The sequence below is a fragment of the Gymnodraco acuticeps genome, unplaced genomic scaffold (genome assembly GCF_902827175.1).
Source record: "Gymnodraco acuticeps unplaced genomic scaffold, fGymAcu1.1, whole genome shotgun sequence".
Lineage (NCBI taxonomy): Eukaryota > Metazoa > Chordata > Actinopteri > Perciformes > Bathydraconidae > Gymnodraco > Gymnodraco acuticeps.
Genome location: NW_022989894.1, coordinates 1,579,959 through 1,594,319, shown reverse-complemented (window position 1 = coordinate 1,594,319; position 14,361 = coordinate 1,579,959). Strand labels below are relative to the sequence as shown.

The 14,361-nt window shown below is 44.6% G+C and overlaps 1 protein-coding gene across 1 annotated transcript in view; it reads right to left on the bottom strand.

Moving 5' to 3' along the window:
- brinp1 (bone morphogenetic protein/retinoic acid inducible neural-specific 1) overlaps positions 1-14,361 on the bottom strand; it is a 140,673-nt gene that overhangs the window by 29,214 nt on the left and 97,098 nt on the right. The window contains exon 5 of the mRNA XM_034205115.1: positions 4,058-4,163. Within this exon, the coding sequence (XP_034061006.1) occupies positions 4,058-4,163 (106 nt within the window). The remainder of the gene's footprint in view (positions 1-4,057; positions 4,164-14,361) is intronic.

Below are 14,361 nucleotides of genomic sequence, written 5' to 3'. Positions count from 1 at the left end.
GCGAATTGTTATGCGTTGCGGGATGAGAAGAAGCCTGTAAAGACGGTCGCCTTGATCAATACTCCTCAACAGGGTGCTCCTAAATTAGAACTCAAAGTGTTTGCTCCGTTTCTTATGCAGGGAGTGGTGTCTTCGCTTGGGAAGAACAACAGGGTTCCGGTTACCATTTTTGAGGGATACAGCAGCATCACAATCTTTTATCGTGAGTAGTGTGTTGCCCCTCTCGGAGGAGTCTGCTGTTAATTCCGGTGTTCTTGTGAGGGGGTTTGGAATGCAATATGTAGGTTCACCCTTGCATTATATTCACCTGGAATCAGATCTAGTTACAGGGCCCGTGATTGTCGGCGTTCGGTCATGTTTTCCTATCGAGGGAGTAGATCTGATATTGGGGAATGATTTAGCCGGTGGCAGTGTGCTCGTTAAACCGGGGGTGAATCCGGTTGCAGTCACCCGCGCAAAGTCCAAGAGTGGAGTTAGTGGAGTGTTAGTCTGACAGTTTTACGGCTACGGAGTTGGACGGACCGATCAGGGACCCGCCATTATGGCGTGAGGGTGGGAAAACAGGTACGATAAGCCCCGGGGCTGTTCGTAAACCTGCCGGTGTGGTGGCGCGGTCCAGTGCTGAAAGTGACCCCCCTGTCACCTCGGAGTCCCCGATCGCTGCGGAGACTCTGGTGAAGGTTGAGTCTCATTTGGCATACTTGCCTGACGCGCAGCGGGCAGATGTACTGGAGCTGATCGTGAGGTGGAGCGCTCTGTGTCGTACCGCTCCGGGAGATTCGATCGCCACCATCGGGTGTGTTCCATCATCGGAAGGGAAGCACTGGCTATGGTTCTGGCTTTAAACCACTATAAACATAGTGGGTTTTTTTTGTTGAGCACGTCTGTCGACTTAAAGTCGATTGTTGTGATTGTTTTGTTTTCTTTAATAAAAAAAAAAGAATCACTAACTCATGGTGGGGGTGTTGGAGGAGAAGAGTCTCTTTTTCCGTCCTGAAACCGAGGGATTACGACCGTGGCTTTCCTCTCACCTCGTGTGGATATATATATTTATGCTGTATTTTTTGTGTGAACTCTGGAGGATATTAGTATAGGTTTTTCGCAGCTTTGTTTCCTTCCCAGTAGGCTGTGTTTGGACCTCTGGGTAGAGGAGCGAAGTCTGGGTCCTACGGCTCATGGTGTGGCTGGCCCAGGCACGTCGATAACTAAATTCTGTGTTTGGCATGGTTGTTTTTATGTTGCGGGTCTTCCCACGAGCCACTACCGCTTGGTAGAGGGACGGGTCGTAACAACAGTGTTATTTTTACCCAAGTTGGCCCAGAATTCAATTACAAGAACACCTATAATTGGTTATTCTCACTTAGCTAGTGTTGTATCCGAACTACATTACCTCAAGAGATGTGCATTTCCCTTCAGTTATTTATGGATGAAACATTAACATTCAAGAATAATTGGGTGGTTGAGCACTATGGAGTCCAGAAACACAAGTTGAATGTGTTTATTTTAATGTCTAACACAAATCATACTCAAGGTATAAAGACAGAACATACCGAATATATACATATCAAGTTTTTGAATCTTTGTTTTATGCTAAATCTACATTGGGGCAACGTGTTTTTCTTTTTTGCTGGTATTCTGTTTCATCTAAAATGTTGCATGCTGTGCAATTGTTGCTATCAGATAGTAGTGCATTGAACCGTGATCTTCTGGCCAGCTGTGACTCCTCCTCACAGTTTAAATGCCAAAAGTTCGCATTTTAGCTAATTGTCTGGATAAAGGTCAATGGGCATTTGAAAATGAGACACATGGTGCGCATTCATTAGATGTGATGGGAGTTTATAAGAGCAATCCTGGGCCCAGCCAATGCCTCTCCCCCCCAGGGATAGTTTGTGAAGTCCATTCATGGCGTGTTGACAAAGCTGTCAAAGCTTTCATTTTTCGGGCATTGACTGTGGGCCAGACAATCCTGTAAATCTGTTAGAGATTCTAGCTGTTCTGTACAAATAAAAGGCGAAAAAGCTGCTTTTGGAACCACCATGAGGTCCACGAGTTGTTCCAAATGGCTTAAAGTCTAGCTTGCAAGTTTTTGGAATTATTCAATATTTCCAAGTGCACCCAGATAGAACAACAACCGCTGCTTGTGGCGCTTTATAGCCCGTTCTGTCAAGATTAAATGTATTAAAACTCATATTAGCACAGCAATAACAAAAAGAACAATTTAGTTATAGAACAATCCAATTTATCTATACAACTCATAAATAATATCATCCTTGAGTCTTTATGAAATAATATGTTAAACAATATATGCACAACACCACACATACACCTACCAATGTGTTATAGCTGAGAGCTTTCAACCGAATGCTGTGTTGACATTTTAAAAAGAGAGAAACCTAGAGAGCTAGAATAATATATGATGATTTTATATTGCACATTTTTTAAGTTTATTGAAATGCCTGAATGAATGAAACAGCCTTAATCCAGCTCAACAGCAGAGTGTGTGACCCAAGTGAATAACAATGTTTAACCTATACCAGCAATTTAAGTGCATGAGGACAAGTACCTTTTAAATGCACATGGCTGGCTTAATATGAGAAGAACACATGGTTCACTGAGGGATAACATAAAACGAATTGTTACACTTACACCAGTGTTCATGACAAAAGGATAACTATAAGGGTGAATTAGAATCTCATTAAAAAATGTATTTGAATAGCGTAAACCTTAAAAGCCCTCCTTTGACTAGACACCTCCCTATGGGCTGTGTGAAGTGCTATCACTTTGAAGAGCACTGTGATTTACTGGGGAAGTTACACCATCAGCTGTCTTTATAATTAAAGGCGCAAAACCATAATTGCTCTATAAAGAGCACATTGTCAGCAGAACTCTCAACACCTCCCATCACCCTTCGCCCACACACAAAATGCATAAACACATCCAATATAATTTGGCATAATACAAAACTCTAAGCCAGAAACCAAACGGAAAAACAACTCCAGTCTATTGGGGCTATTATCCAGCCAAAAGAAAATAATCTTTCCCAGACCTGTCATCTGTCAATTGGGTGACAAAACAGTCTTCAAAGCACAAGGCTAATACGTTTGGTGCATGACAATAAAGCTTTTCTCAAAACCTATGGAGTCCTTTGAGTAAGTGGCAGCGGAAGACTTAAAAGTGTTTCTTTGACAAACCACTTAGTTCTCTGATTTTCAGAGGACGAGTAATGATCCCTTCAGAGAGAGGAAAGAGAGGGAGAAAGGGGGGGGGGTGGGTGGTGGTGTGCATTGGATTGAAAATAAGCCTGTAATTCTCACACTAGTTTTAATAACCTGCGTACATTTGAATAAATCAAAGAAACAATCACTCTGTTCAAACACTTGACCACGGTTACACAGTCTTTTGTCAGTCTTTTCCCCAGGGTGGCTGTCACTGCAAGCTATTCCTTCTCGCATGCTAATTATAAATTGTGTCAATGTTTAAGACAGAACTATTTTTCGCTTAAAGAACATAACCACTAATGGATAACCATTGCTATTTGCATATACTGACATTTGATCTGTGATATAAAGTTATAAAGTAAACCATTTATGTGTCGACTACATTAAAGAGATACATTCTGATCAACTACAAATAAATCAGTTTGACACTTATATTGATCAGTACAGCGATACCTTTCCTTTTATACATTGTTTCTACTTAGACAGTGCTGGTTCCTGCGTTAATGTCTGAATAGTTTCTTCAGTTCAGTTGAATGTAGGCCTCTCTTTGCAGAAAGCTTTAAGAGCGACTAAGACCATGGTCACGTTAGCAAATACCTTTAACAGGAGAAAATCATATCGCAGTCCCCAGAGAGGATTAGGAAGCAAATATATCCCAGTTCCAATTTAAAAATGCATTAAAGTATTGAGAAGGCCTTGTCCAAATAAGAGCATTTCATATATGACTATAGATCTCCTTTGCTTTAGGGAGGCTAAAATGAAGTTTGGCCCTGCTAACCTGCGATGTCCAACATCAATGGGCAGCATGTGGAAATGATTGATATGCTGGGATTGTTTACCTTGCAGATTAATCTTGCTCTCTGGGCTCTGCAGAAGGATGGAGCTAACCGAGTCGAGATTGTCATAGCTACTGCATCCCAGCGGCCCCGTCCGTGTCTCTGTCACCTGCAACAGAATTAGGACAAAAATTAGGCACACATTTGAAAAGCAAACATTGATAAGCGGATTGGGTCAAAATGTGTATGTGCTGGTACATTATGTGCATGTAGAAGCGAACACCTGCATCTTTGAATCTCAATTGTCTGAGTATGCAGAATTTATACCATGTAAGTATTTTCTCTTGCAGAGCTCTGCATCATTTCCACATTTTCAGGGCGCTTTCACAAGCCAGCATTTCACCTGTTTTAATTAAACTCCATGTGTCTTAACCTCTGCTGTGAACACAGCGATCATTCTTTCTGAGACTGCTTGCGAGTAAACTCTAGTGTGAACCTTAGTGTGGTTCAATTGCAATCAGAAACAAATTTGACCCAATTACTGGAAGTCGACCAAAATGCAGGCAATGATGGGCTGCCTGTGCGGACATTTGTTGAAATGGACACAGGTAAAAGACAGGGTTAAATGAGTGGGAGAGGACTTACTGGGACTTCTGGAGGAGGTATGGTGTGAATAGGAATCTTGGCTTGTAGAGAAAATGTTGAATATTCTAAATAAAGTTTAAAAAAAAGTGATTCTTATGAGCAAACTGTAGAAGAGGGAATCTAATTTGTCCCATTTTCCTGTATTCATTTGTGCGTCTAAATCTAACTAGACAAATGACAAAACAAATCAAAAGTGAAAAGAAATTACTCTGATACAAAATAACCAAAGATATTGAGAAAGAGACTAAAGTAAGCTTATGCTAAATTCAGTCACATAAGAGCCATGAGCATTTTAACAATGTCAGGTGGTGAAGATCTGTTCATTACTGCTGTCAGTGGATCATTTATAAGGACGACTTTCACATGTGCTAATTGCACAGATTTCACACTGGTAAATGTAACACAGGGAGAGGTACGGTGACAGAAAGTATTGCCACAGTAAAATCCATCATCATTTTAGCTTTTTTAGTTCACAGGACATAATTTGAGGGCTAATTAACTCTAAGAAAAAAGGGCATAATTGCATTTTTAAACAACACGTTTACACAGCGCATCTTTAATTAAGCTGCTGGTACCATGTCTCACGTGTTGCAAGGCTGTGGTGTCTTTTAAACACTTTAAATAGGTTTTCTTCAAACATGAATGGCTATTTCTGGTGAATCTATGTCCTTGGTCCATTCAAAATAAACCGCACTATGGTGGTGGTTCTTGTTCTAAACCCTCAGACAATGTTCTAAAGAAATAATGATGCTTTTCAATGAAAGAGGCCACTTTAAAATACAGAGCTTCCACATTTGAGACCTTGAGGAGTCTGCTCTTGAAAAGGAAAGGAACGAGTGAAACCTCTCCTCTTTTCAGCTGCCTTTGCTCATTAAGTTCTTCCAGAAGCTCCTATCCTAATGGTACTTGTACAAGGTTCCAAGAAGCCAAAAGAGATAGCTCTCAGCAGAAGAGATTAAGGGAGGGACTAGATGAATCTCTACATAAAAATCAGTTATATTCTTCTCGGTCTTTGTAGAGAGCAAAAATGAAAAATGCTAGGAAGCAGCAATTTATCTTGTACGTGCCAGAAATATTAAGATACTATTATTATATGTATTTGACGGCTATCTTGTTTGTTTTTAAGTTTAGAACAAAATAATGTTGTATGGTTAGGGTTAGGGTTTCTTATGTATTTGATACCAGTCAGCAATGGTTAACACAGTAGGTGTTTCTTTCAGCGCAGTTGGGGAATTCTGCTTCAACAGTAGTGAAAGTCTATGGATTTCAACCCGCAACTGATTTTTTGGCCAGTCGGGGGCAGTGGAAACACGTTATGATGAACACAGCATTGACAGATAAATGCCTTTGAAGTTGATATGGTGAGCAGTATACATTTTTTATTTGGAGTCATGTTTCTAGCCACTTTGCGGGTAGTCCAATATTAATCAAATTTGAGCTGTTTTTATTCTCCACTAATTTCGGAAGTAATTATCTGGCTCTTAAACTGCGGATTGCTTCACTATGTTTATGAGCTTGCTTTGTCCATCAGCCATTTGCTGCTGATAGGTAGCATGCATAGGTTTTATAATAACAACAAAAGCTGATTGATAGTATATTAGCAATTCAAAGGATAATGGAATCATGTTTTTCCTATGCTGATATAATGGTGATTGTATTTATGTCTATCAGAACTAAGATGTGACAGTTGTTCGGCGCTGAATGTCTGCCCTGAGCTTGTGCTTGAGGACGTGAAGACTGCATTTGAAATCCTTGATGACAAACCTGTTTTTTCCACAAGAGTAGTTCATGTTATTGTTAGACTGTATATAAATGTATGTAATTATAGGTAAAACTATTTTATTTCAGGTAGTGTTACATTTCTGGTAGACCACATTTGTAATACAGATGCGTGCAAGCAAACTGTTTATTGTTTTTGCTGCAGTAAACATATTGTTTTTGAGAGGCTAAAGGCAACACATTTTAATTAAAGCGGAAGATTTTATCTTCAACAATCATGTTTTGAATTTTGAAAATGATTACATCTAACTTATAAAAAAGCAGAGCTGGGTCACTTGCTCTGTGTGTGTTTGGATGAGCGAGACAGGGTACCAGAGAAAGAGCAAGAAGTAGCTTTAAAAAATGAGTTTTAGTATTTCAAAGCTGTCAGTTGCTGAGCAAAGCCTCGCCCGACAACGATTAGATAATGGGTAATGACCAATGTTTGTAAGATGCCTACCACCTATGGCCTCACTAACTTGTGCTTTCTAGACTAATACGTGTGAGTGTGTGTGAGTGTGTTGGCGTGTGTATATGTCCGTAAATGACAGTGTGAAACCAATTTCCCTGTCTTTAATGTTGATACGCCACCAGATGGTGGGCTGACAAGCAAGAAATTAGACAGATGTATATCTTACCCTTGGCATCAGGCTGTTGGGGGGAAAATGCAAAATCATTGGGAGACAGACAGTGACAGACATGGTAGGAGAACTATGCAATCTTAGTATGATAATGCTTTTCATCAACATAGAACACATGGTATTCACATTAGAGTAATGTCTTTGTGTTAAAGCAAGTACAGTTCGGTGACAGTCAGTCTGGGGTGACAAACACACATCAGTCTTAGACATAGTTCACCATTCTATTGTGATGGATATAACTATAACAGCTATTATGGGGTCAGTTGTTGCTTTCCCCTGTACACTATGCTCAGCTGTAACTCTCACACTGAACAAATAGTCCGTTTATTTAAAAAATGTTATAAGAGACCTTTTGTTTACATCCTTGAGGAATAATGCATTTCAAATAACACAGAATTGGAGATTAGGGCTAATAAATTATAATGGTTACTGAAATTGCCTTTTTCAATAAATTGTATTTCAAAATTGCTGTGCTCCCTTTATGAGACGCAATATCATATTATAATATTTCTCTCTGATTATCTCAGATACGTTTGCAAAGGATTTCCCCCTCTGGGTAGTGGGCTCTGGAATAAGAAATCCGTTTTGATTTGTGTTTCTCTTGATTTGAGGCTGTTGGATCTTCAAAAAAGTAAATATTACTATGTTAGATGTTTATTACAATTTTATAATCTAACAACATTGTAATAAAAAAGACAAACAGCCTCTTTGGTTAATTCAACTAATTCCTCCTGGGTGTAGAAATGTCTCTTTTGTTGCTGATGGGAATTAATGTGAACTGTAGGGCCTATGACAGTCCAATTTCACCCGAATCACAATAAATCAATGTTGTCTTGTTTAAGTGAAACATGAAAATATTTTTCTTTACAACTACTTTATTGTGTTTGACACAAAAACTGTAAACGAGACATTTTGTATCATCTCATTGCATTTTTCATCCAACATTTCTCATCTAACTGGGTCCAAGCCTTTCCCTTCTTTATTTCCTTCCAGCCAAGCAATGGACTTTGAAATGCACTTCATGGCCTTGCATAGAGTACATGTGCAGATTGATTACAGAGCTACACTTGCCTATCACACTCTACCATCTTGATGGCTGCTGACGCTGCTGTTTCTCTTCCCTTTTTGTTTTGCTTATCACCGAATGAATTACTTCCTTCCAAAGGTTGTGTTGCACGATACATGATGAGTAAGAGTCTGTCCTCTGTCGCCAATCGACATCTTCCCAGGTGGCAAAGCAGGCATACGCACAAGCTCTGGCACATTTACATTAGTATTTGCACACAAATCACATCCTCCAATGGATGTGCATAAACATGAGCAGCTTACCACAACCAGTTTACAATTCAGTCATTTTCTCTAAGAATTATTACTCCAAGTTGCGAGCGGACATACCCAGCTTTATGGATTAGAGACTGACCCTTGTAATCTGAATGACTTTTCGGAGGCCAGTATGCAGCACTTGTGTGGCTCTGTCTTACATTTTCTCCGGCACACACCATAAGAGTGCTGTGCCCCAGATTATGAAAATGAAGTATAACGCAATAAAAATACAAGGAGCAATCAAAAGACTGAAGTGGGCCGAGGGGGATTTAGAGGATTTGGATTATTAAGCAGAACACAACAGTGGATTCCCACTGGGCCCAGACTGTATCACAGCCCACAGCCCGAAATCACGGTTCTGGAACATCCTCTCTAATTGTCATCTGTCATCAAGAAAATTATTTAAGCAAGTAAATAAGGGATGATGCACATGAGATCCTAAGTTTCTTCTGTTTTTGCATTTTCTGTTTGCAACCAAAAGCACACATACTATTCCCCAAGCCCCAAATGTTGGAAAACTAACTTGTTCTTGTCTGGGCAAACTTTGTTTTTTCAAAATGCAAAATTCATCCTGGTGACATAAATACAATGCAGCTGCAGTATATCAGGAATGTGTAGGTGTTGTTCTGGACTGTGTTTGTGTGGCTGTGTTAAAACACAATTACACTGCTAACGTCTTCATACTGTATATAAAGAAGAATGCTGATCCTGTCATTGAACAAATTGAGTGTTTATCTACAGGGTTTTTTTTCTTCAAAGAAATTCGTAATATTGTGGTGACACGGTATTGGACATAATTCACCTTGCTTATTGTGTTGCCACACGGACCCTTTAGTGGGGAACACCTGTAGCTTTAGCTGCCATTCCTGCTAGCTCATCAGGCAGAGCAGTGCATGTGTTAACCTCTCTGAAAGTAATGGATAATAAAGATTGGAACTCCATTCTTAATACACCGCCTCCGACTCTCTTTTCACGGCACTACAATATACTCCTTTCTTACCAGTGGAAGAGTACCGTTTATTTTGTTGTTGTGCCACGTTGTAGGCCTGGTTAATTATCTCTAATTAGTGCGAATGCTGTTTTACAGCATTCCACTATAGTTCTTCAAAACTTTGTTCACGGCACTACACTGGTGACCCTGGCTTTCCGAGAAAGTTTCCAGAAAATTAACGAACATGGCTGAGCGCGATGTTTTTCATAAAGCTGCCGGAATTCTGGGAGCACGCCGCGGAGGCATGGTTCGCACACGTAGAGGCACATTTCGGCTGCCGACAGGTCCGTGACGGGGACCTAAAATACTACCATGTGGTAGCAGCGCTGGGAGCTCCACATCGTCCAGGTTGGTGGGATTCATCGCAGCCCCCCCACATCATGGCAAATATGAGGCGATTAAGGCCCTTCTCCTTAAGATATTTAGCTTATCTGCTAAGGAGAGGGCCCGCCAGATACTTGACATTCAAGGCATAGGAGACAGCAAGCCATCCCAGCTAATGGAGAAAATGCTAAATCTGCTAGGGGGGGAAGATCCCCGGATTTTATTCACGGAGATTTTCCTGCGTCACTTGCCTCCCCGGGTACAGACGGCGCTGGCCAACATGCCTGTCACGGAGCCCCGTGCTTTGGCTGAGGAAGCGGATCGTTTTTTTCCTGGCTACGCAACAGCCCGGGGCAGAGACGTTAGCCGCGACGCTCAGCGGCCCACCGGCAGTCAAGAAAGCGTGGCAGAGGCCGGACACGGCTGTGGCTAGCCAGCGTGGAGACGCCGGAGAGTGCGTTTACCACGCACGTTTCGGGACAAGGGCGAAGAGATGCATCGCTCCGTGCAAGCTACAAACCCCCGGGAAACGGAGGGGCCGGCGCTCAGTAGTGGCTCTGAGCGTTTGCGGCACGTGCAGGCTCCTCTTCGTCAGCGACAGCGTTTCGGGGAGCTTGTTTCTGTGTGACACGGGCGCTCAACGGAGCGTAGTTCCAGCGTCGAGTGAAGACGTCGCCCGTGGGGGGCACGGACCGCGATTGACGACGGCTAACGGCAGTCCCATTCGCACGTACGGCGTGAGGCCTATGTGTTTTGTGCATCGGAGGACAGCGTTTCAGCTGGGATTTTGTGACAGCGGACATTCTTTTCTCCTCCTCGGAGCGGATTTTTTGTGTGCTCATGGACTCTTAGTGGACGTTAAGAATAGGCGTTTGGTTGATGCCTTAACGTTTTCTTCCCTCGTGTGCACACTTGGCAGCGCAGCGTACGACGGGCTGTCAGGCTCGCTGTCAGGTGCAGACACGTTTCTCAGACTGTTGGCCGAGTTTCCAGACCTGTCGCTACCCACCTTCTCTGCGCTTACCACTAAGCATGGCGTGGAACACCACGTCACTACCGGGGGGCCTCCTGTCTACGCCAGGGCCCGGCGGTTGAACCCTTCTAAGCTAGCTGTAGCGAGGGCGGAGTTCGCAACCATGGAGCGCCTGGGCATTGTCCGCCGCTCCGACAGTCCTTGGGCTTCCCCCCTGCACGTCGTTCCCAATCGAACGCGGGTTCCGCCCGTGCGGGGATTACCGCCGACTCAACGACGCCACTACGCCTGACCGCTATCCGGTGCCGCACATTCAGGACTTTTCGGCGCATCTGGCCGGTACGGGGGTGTTTTCCAAGGTGGACCTGGTGCGTGGATACCACCAGGTGCCCATGCACCCTCTGGACATTCCCAAGACAGCAGTGATAACGCCTTTTGGACTTTTTGAGTTCCAGCGGATGCCTTTTGGACTCAAGAATGCCGCTCAGACGTTCCAGCGCCTGATGGATTCGGTGCTGCGGGACCTGCCGTTTGTGTTTGTTTACCTCGACGACATACTCGTCGCCAGCGCTTCAGTGCAGGAGCACCTGTCCCACCTCCGAGCCCTTTTCACACGGCTCAACGAACACGGATTAATCATCAATCCTGCAAAGTGCCAGTTCGGGGTGTCGGACATCGATTTCCTGGGGCACCGCGTCACCAAGGGCGGTTGCGACACCTCTGCCAGCGAAGGTGGAGGCTGTTGCGGCGTTTCCTCGCCCGCTCACAGCCCGGTCGCTCCGTGAGTTTCTGGGGATGGTGACTTTCTACCACCGTTTCATCGCCCGGGCCGCACACATCATGCGGCCGCTGTATGAAGCGTTGAAAGGCAAGACCCCCGTCCAGGAAATCGACTGGACAGCAGAGGCGGACGGCGCTTTTGCTGAGGTCAAGACCGCGTTGGCTCATGCGGCTTTGCTGGCACACCCATCATCTACGGCTCCCATCTCCATCACCACGGACAAGTCAGACTACGCGGTCGGCGCAGTGCACGAGCAGTGGGTGGAGGGCGCTTGGCAGCCGCTCGCCTTTTTCAGCCGCCAGCTGACGCCTAGAGAACGCAAATACAGCGCCTTTGACCGGGAGCTCCTCGGACTTTATTTGGCCGTGTGGCACTTCCGTTTCATGCTGGAAGGCCGTGAATTTACGGCGTTTGTCGACCACAAGCCGCTCACCTTCGCCATGTCAAAAGTGGCGGAGCCTTGGTCGGCACGTCAGCAGCGGCAGCTGTCCTACATATCGGAGTTCACTACGGACATTAAGCCCGTGGCTGGCAAGTCGAACCTGGTTGCTGAATGTCTCTCCAGGGTCGTCATCGGTGCCGTCCAGTTGGGCCTGGACTATACTCGCATGGTGGCAGACCAGGTCACAGATCCCGGCGTCCAGGCCCTGAAGGTGGAGAGCGCGGGGCTGCGCTTGGAGGACGTGGTGTTCGGCGACGTGGGCATTACTCTCCTGTGTGACGTCTCTACGGGCATGGCATGGCCTGTCGTCCCTGCCAGCTGGAGGCGTCCTGTGTTCGAGGCTGTGCACGGCCTGTCACACCCCGGCGTTAAACCTTCAGTGCGTTTGGTAGCGGCGAAGTTCGTTTGGCAAGGACTGAAAAGGGACGTGAGGACTTGGGCCAGGGAGTGCGTGGCTTGTCAACGCGCTAAGGTGCACCGCCACACGAACCCGAGTCCTTTGAGTCCTACACCTGATATGACGTAACAATTAAAACTATAAATTGCGTCACTCTTTACTCTCTTTATAACGTGTACAATCACATTACAACGTTGTTGTATCCAGAGATCCAGCAGACTCGTCGCCATGCACGAATCAACAGCAAATTCAGCCCCTACTCCGGCTCCCGCGAGAGTCCCGTGAGCCGTGAGTGAGCCGTGAGTCGTTGGACTCGCGCGAGCCGTGAGTGAGCCGTGAGCCGTGAGTGAGCCGTGAGTCCGCAAATCTCTGAGTCTGCTGCGACTCGTCGAGGGAGCCGTGGGACTCGCGGGAGCCGTGGGACTCGCGGGAGCCGTGCGAGCCGGAGGAGGGGCTGAGTCTGCTGTAGATTCGTGCATGGGACGAGTCTGCTGGATCTCTGGATCTGCTGCCTGCTATATGTTACGGCTCTGAGTCCTCGTAGGCTACTGGTCTCTCTCGATCATTGACCTGGATTCACAGATCCCGCGATTTTTCCGGCTCTAAATTAAGTTTCAGTGTAGACTTCTAACAAAATGGTCATGTTGTGCAACAGTCTCCTGTAATAATATCTGCATTTCCAATAAGGATCTTACTTGGAACCTCGTTTATTTTGAACATGGCACACAAAAAGAAACAAATGATAGAAAATTGCAAAACAGTTAGAATATATAAAATGTAATTATACAATTATTATTATTATTATTATTATTATTATTATTATTATTATTATTATTATTATTAAATGAAAACACAATTGTGCAAAATTAGTTAAGTACAGGAACATATTAAAATAACTATATACATATAATGCAAAACACTTATTTTTTAAAATGCACACACACACACACATGTTTTATTAAAGCAAAAGACACTGTGTAGCGGAGGTTAATGTAACGTTAGTTTAATATGCTGGTTAAATGCAACAACTTTTCAGTTTCACCGGTAGGATTTCTACGGTCTTGGTCATGCTGACTCATATGACTCAAATGACTCAAATGACTCGTATGATCCGGATCTCTTCAATGATTGACTCAGAAGACTCCGAGTCCATAAAATGATCCGGATTTGCCATCTCTAATCCCAACTGTCTGTTATCAGCATGCAGCCAGGGAGGAGAGATCAGCAGAGCTGCATGCACTGAGTGTGTGAGGAAGTCCGTGGATTGGTCAATTTGGCCCAATCAGCGGGGGCTTAACGTAACGGCTCAGCGGACGTAACGTAACGGCTCCACGGATTGGTCCATTTCGTTCCGGGGACGACATGACATCATGATGTCCCCGAAAGAATCAAATGGACAGTGACGTATCTCCAACGAGGCGTTTTGGGGAGGTATTTTCTGTTTTAGAGTTCTCATTCATAACACTCCGTTCGATGTCTCACTATGGGATGCGCCTCATCGCGGAGCAAACAGAAGCATCAATCTCATTACGCCAATCCTGATTGGCTGGAGATCTTGACGTCAGCGTCAGGGAAATCACCCCCTATAAGTAGCTTGCGCCACAACGCATGCGCCATTCAAACACCTCTTCTCGCTTCAGAGCACATCTCTATGGTAGCCGGACAAGCTTCACGGTCCACAGACTGAACCCAAATATCCATTTCGGTCGACGGGCGCTTGCCGGCTACTCCTTCTGCTTCGCAGGAAGACGGTAATTACTAACGCTAGTTATTGTTGAAATCGACCTCGCCGCTCTCTTTCCCCGGAAAGTAAGCTAGGTCTGACTTTTTCAAGCTAGCGTTAGCTTGCTCCCTCACTACCGACACCACGGTAGCGAGGAAGTCTTTTCTTTTCTCTTCCCCACGGAGGAGGAAAGGATTAAAAGGAGCATACTGCCACACCAGTCAGTATTCTCCGGGAATAAAAGACCCACACCGTCCTTTTTCTCCGGATTAAGGACAGGGTGGTTACCTCTTTTTCTCCCAACCTACCTGTTGAGAGCGGGTCCTCTCCACGCCACGAGGCGAACAAGATGGACGCCCCTCTCCCTCA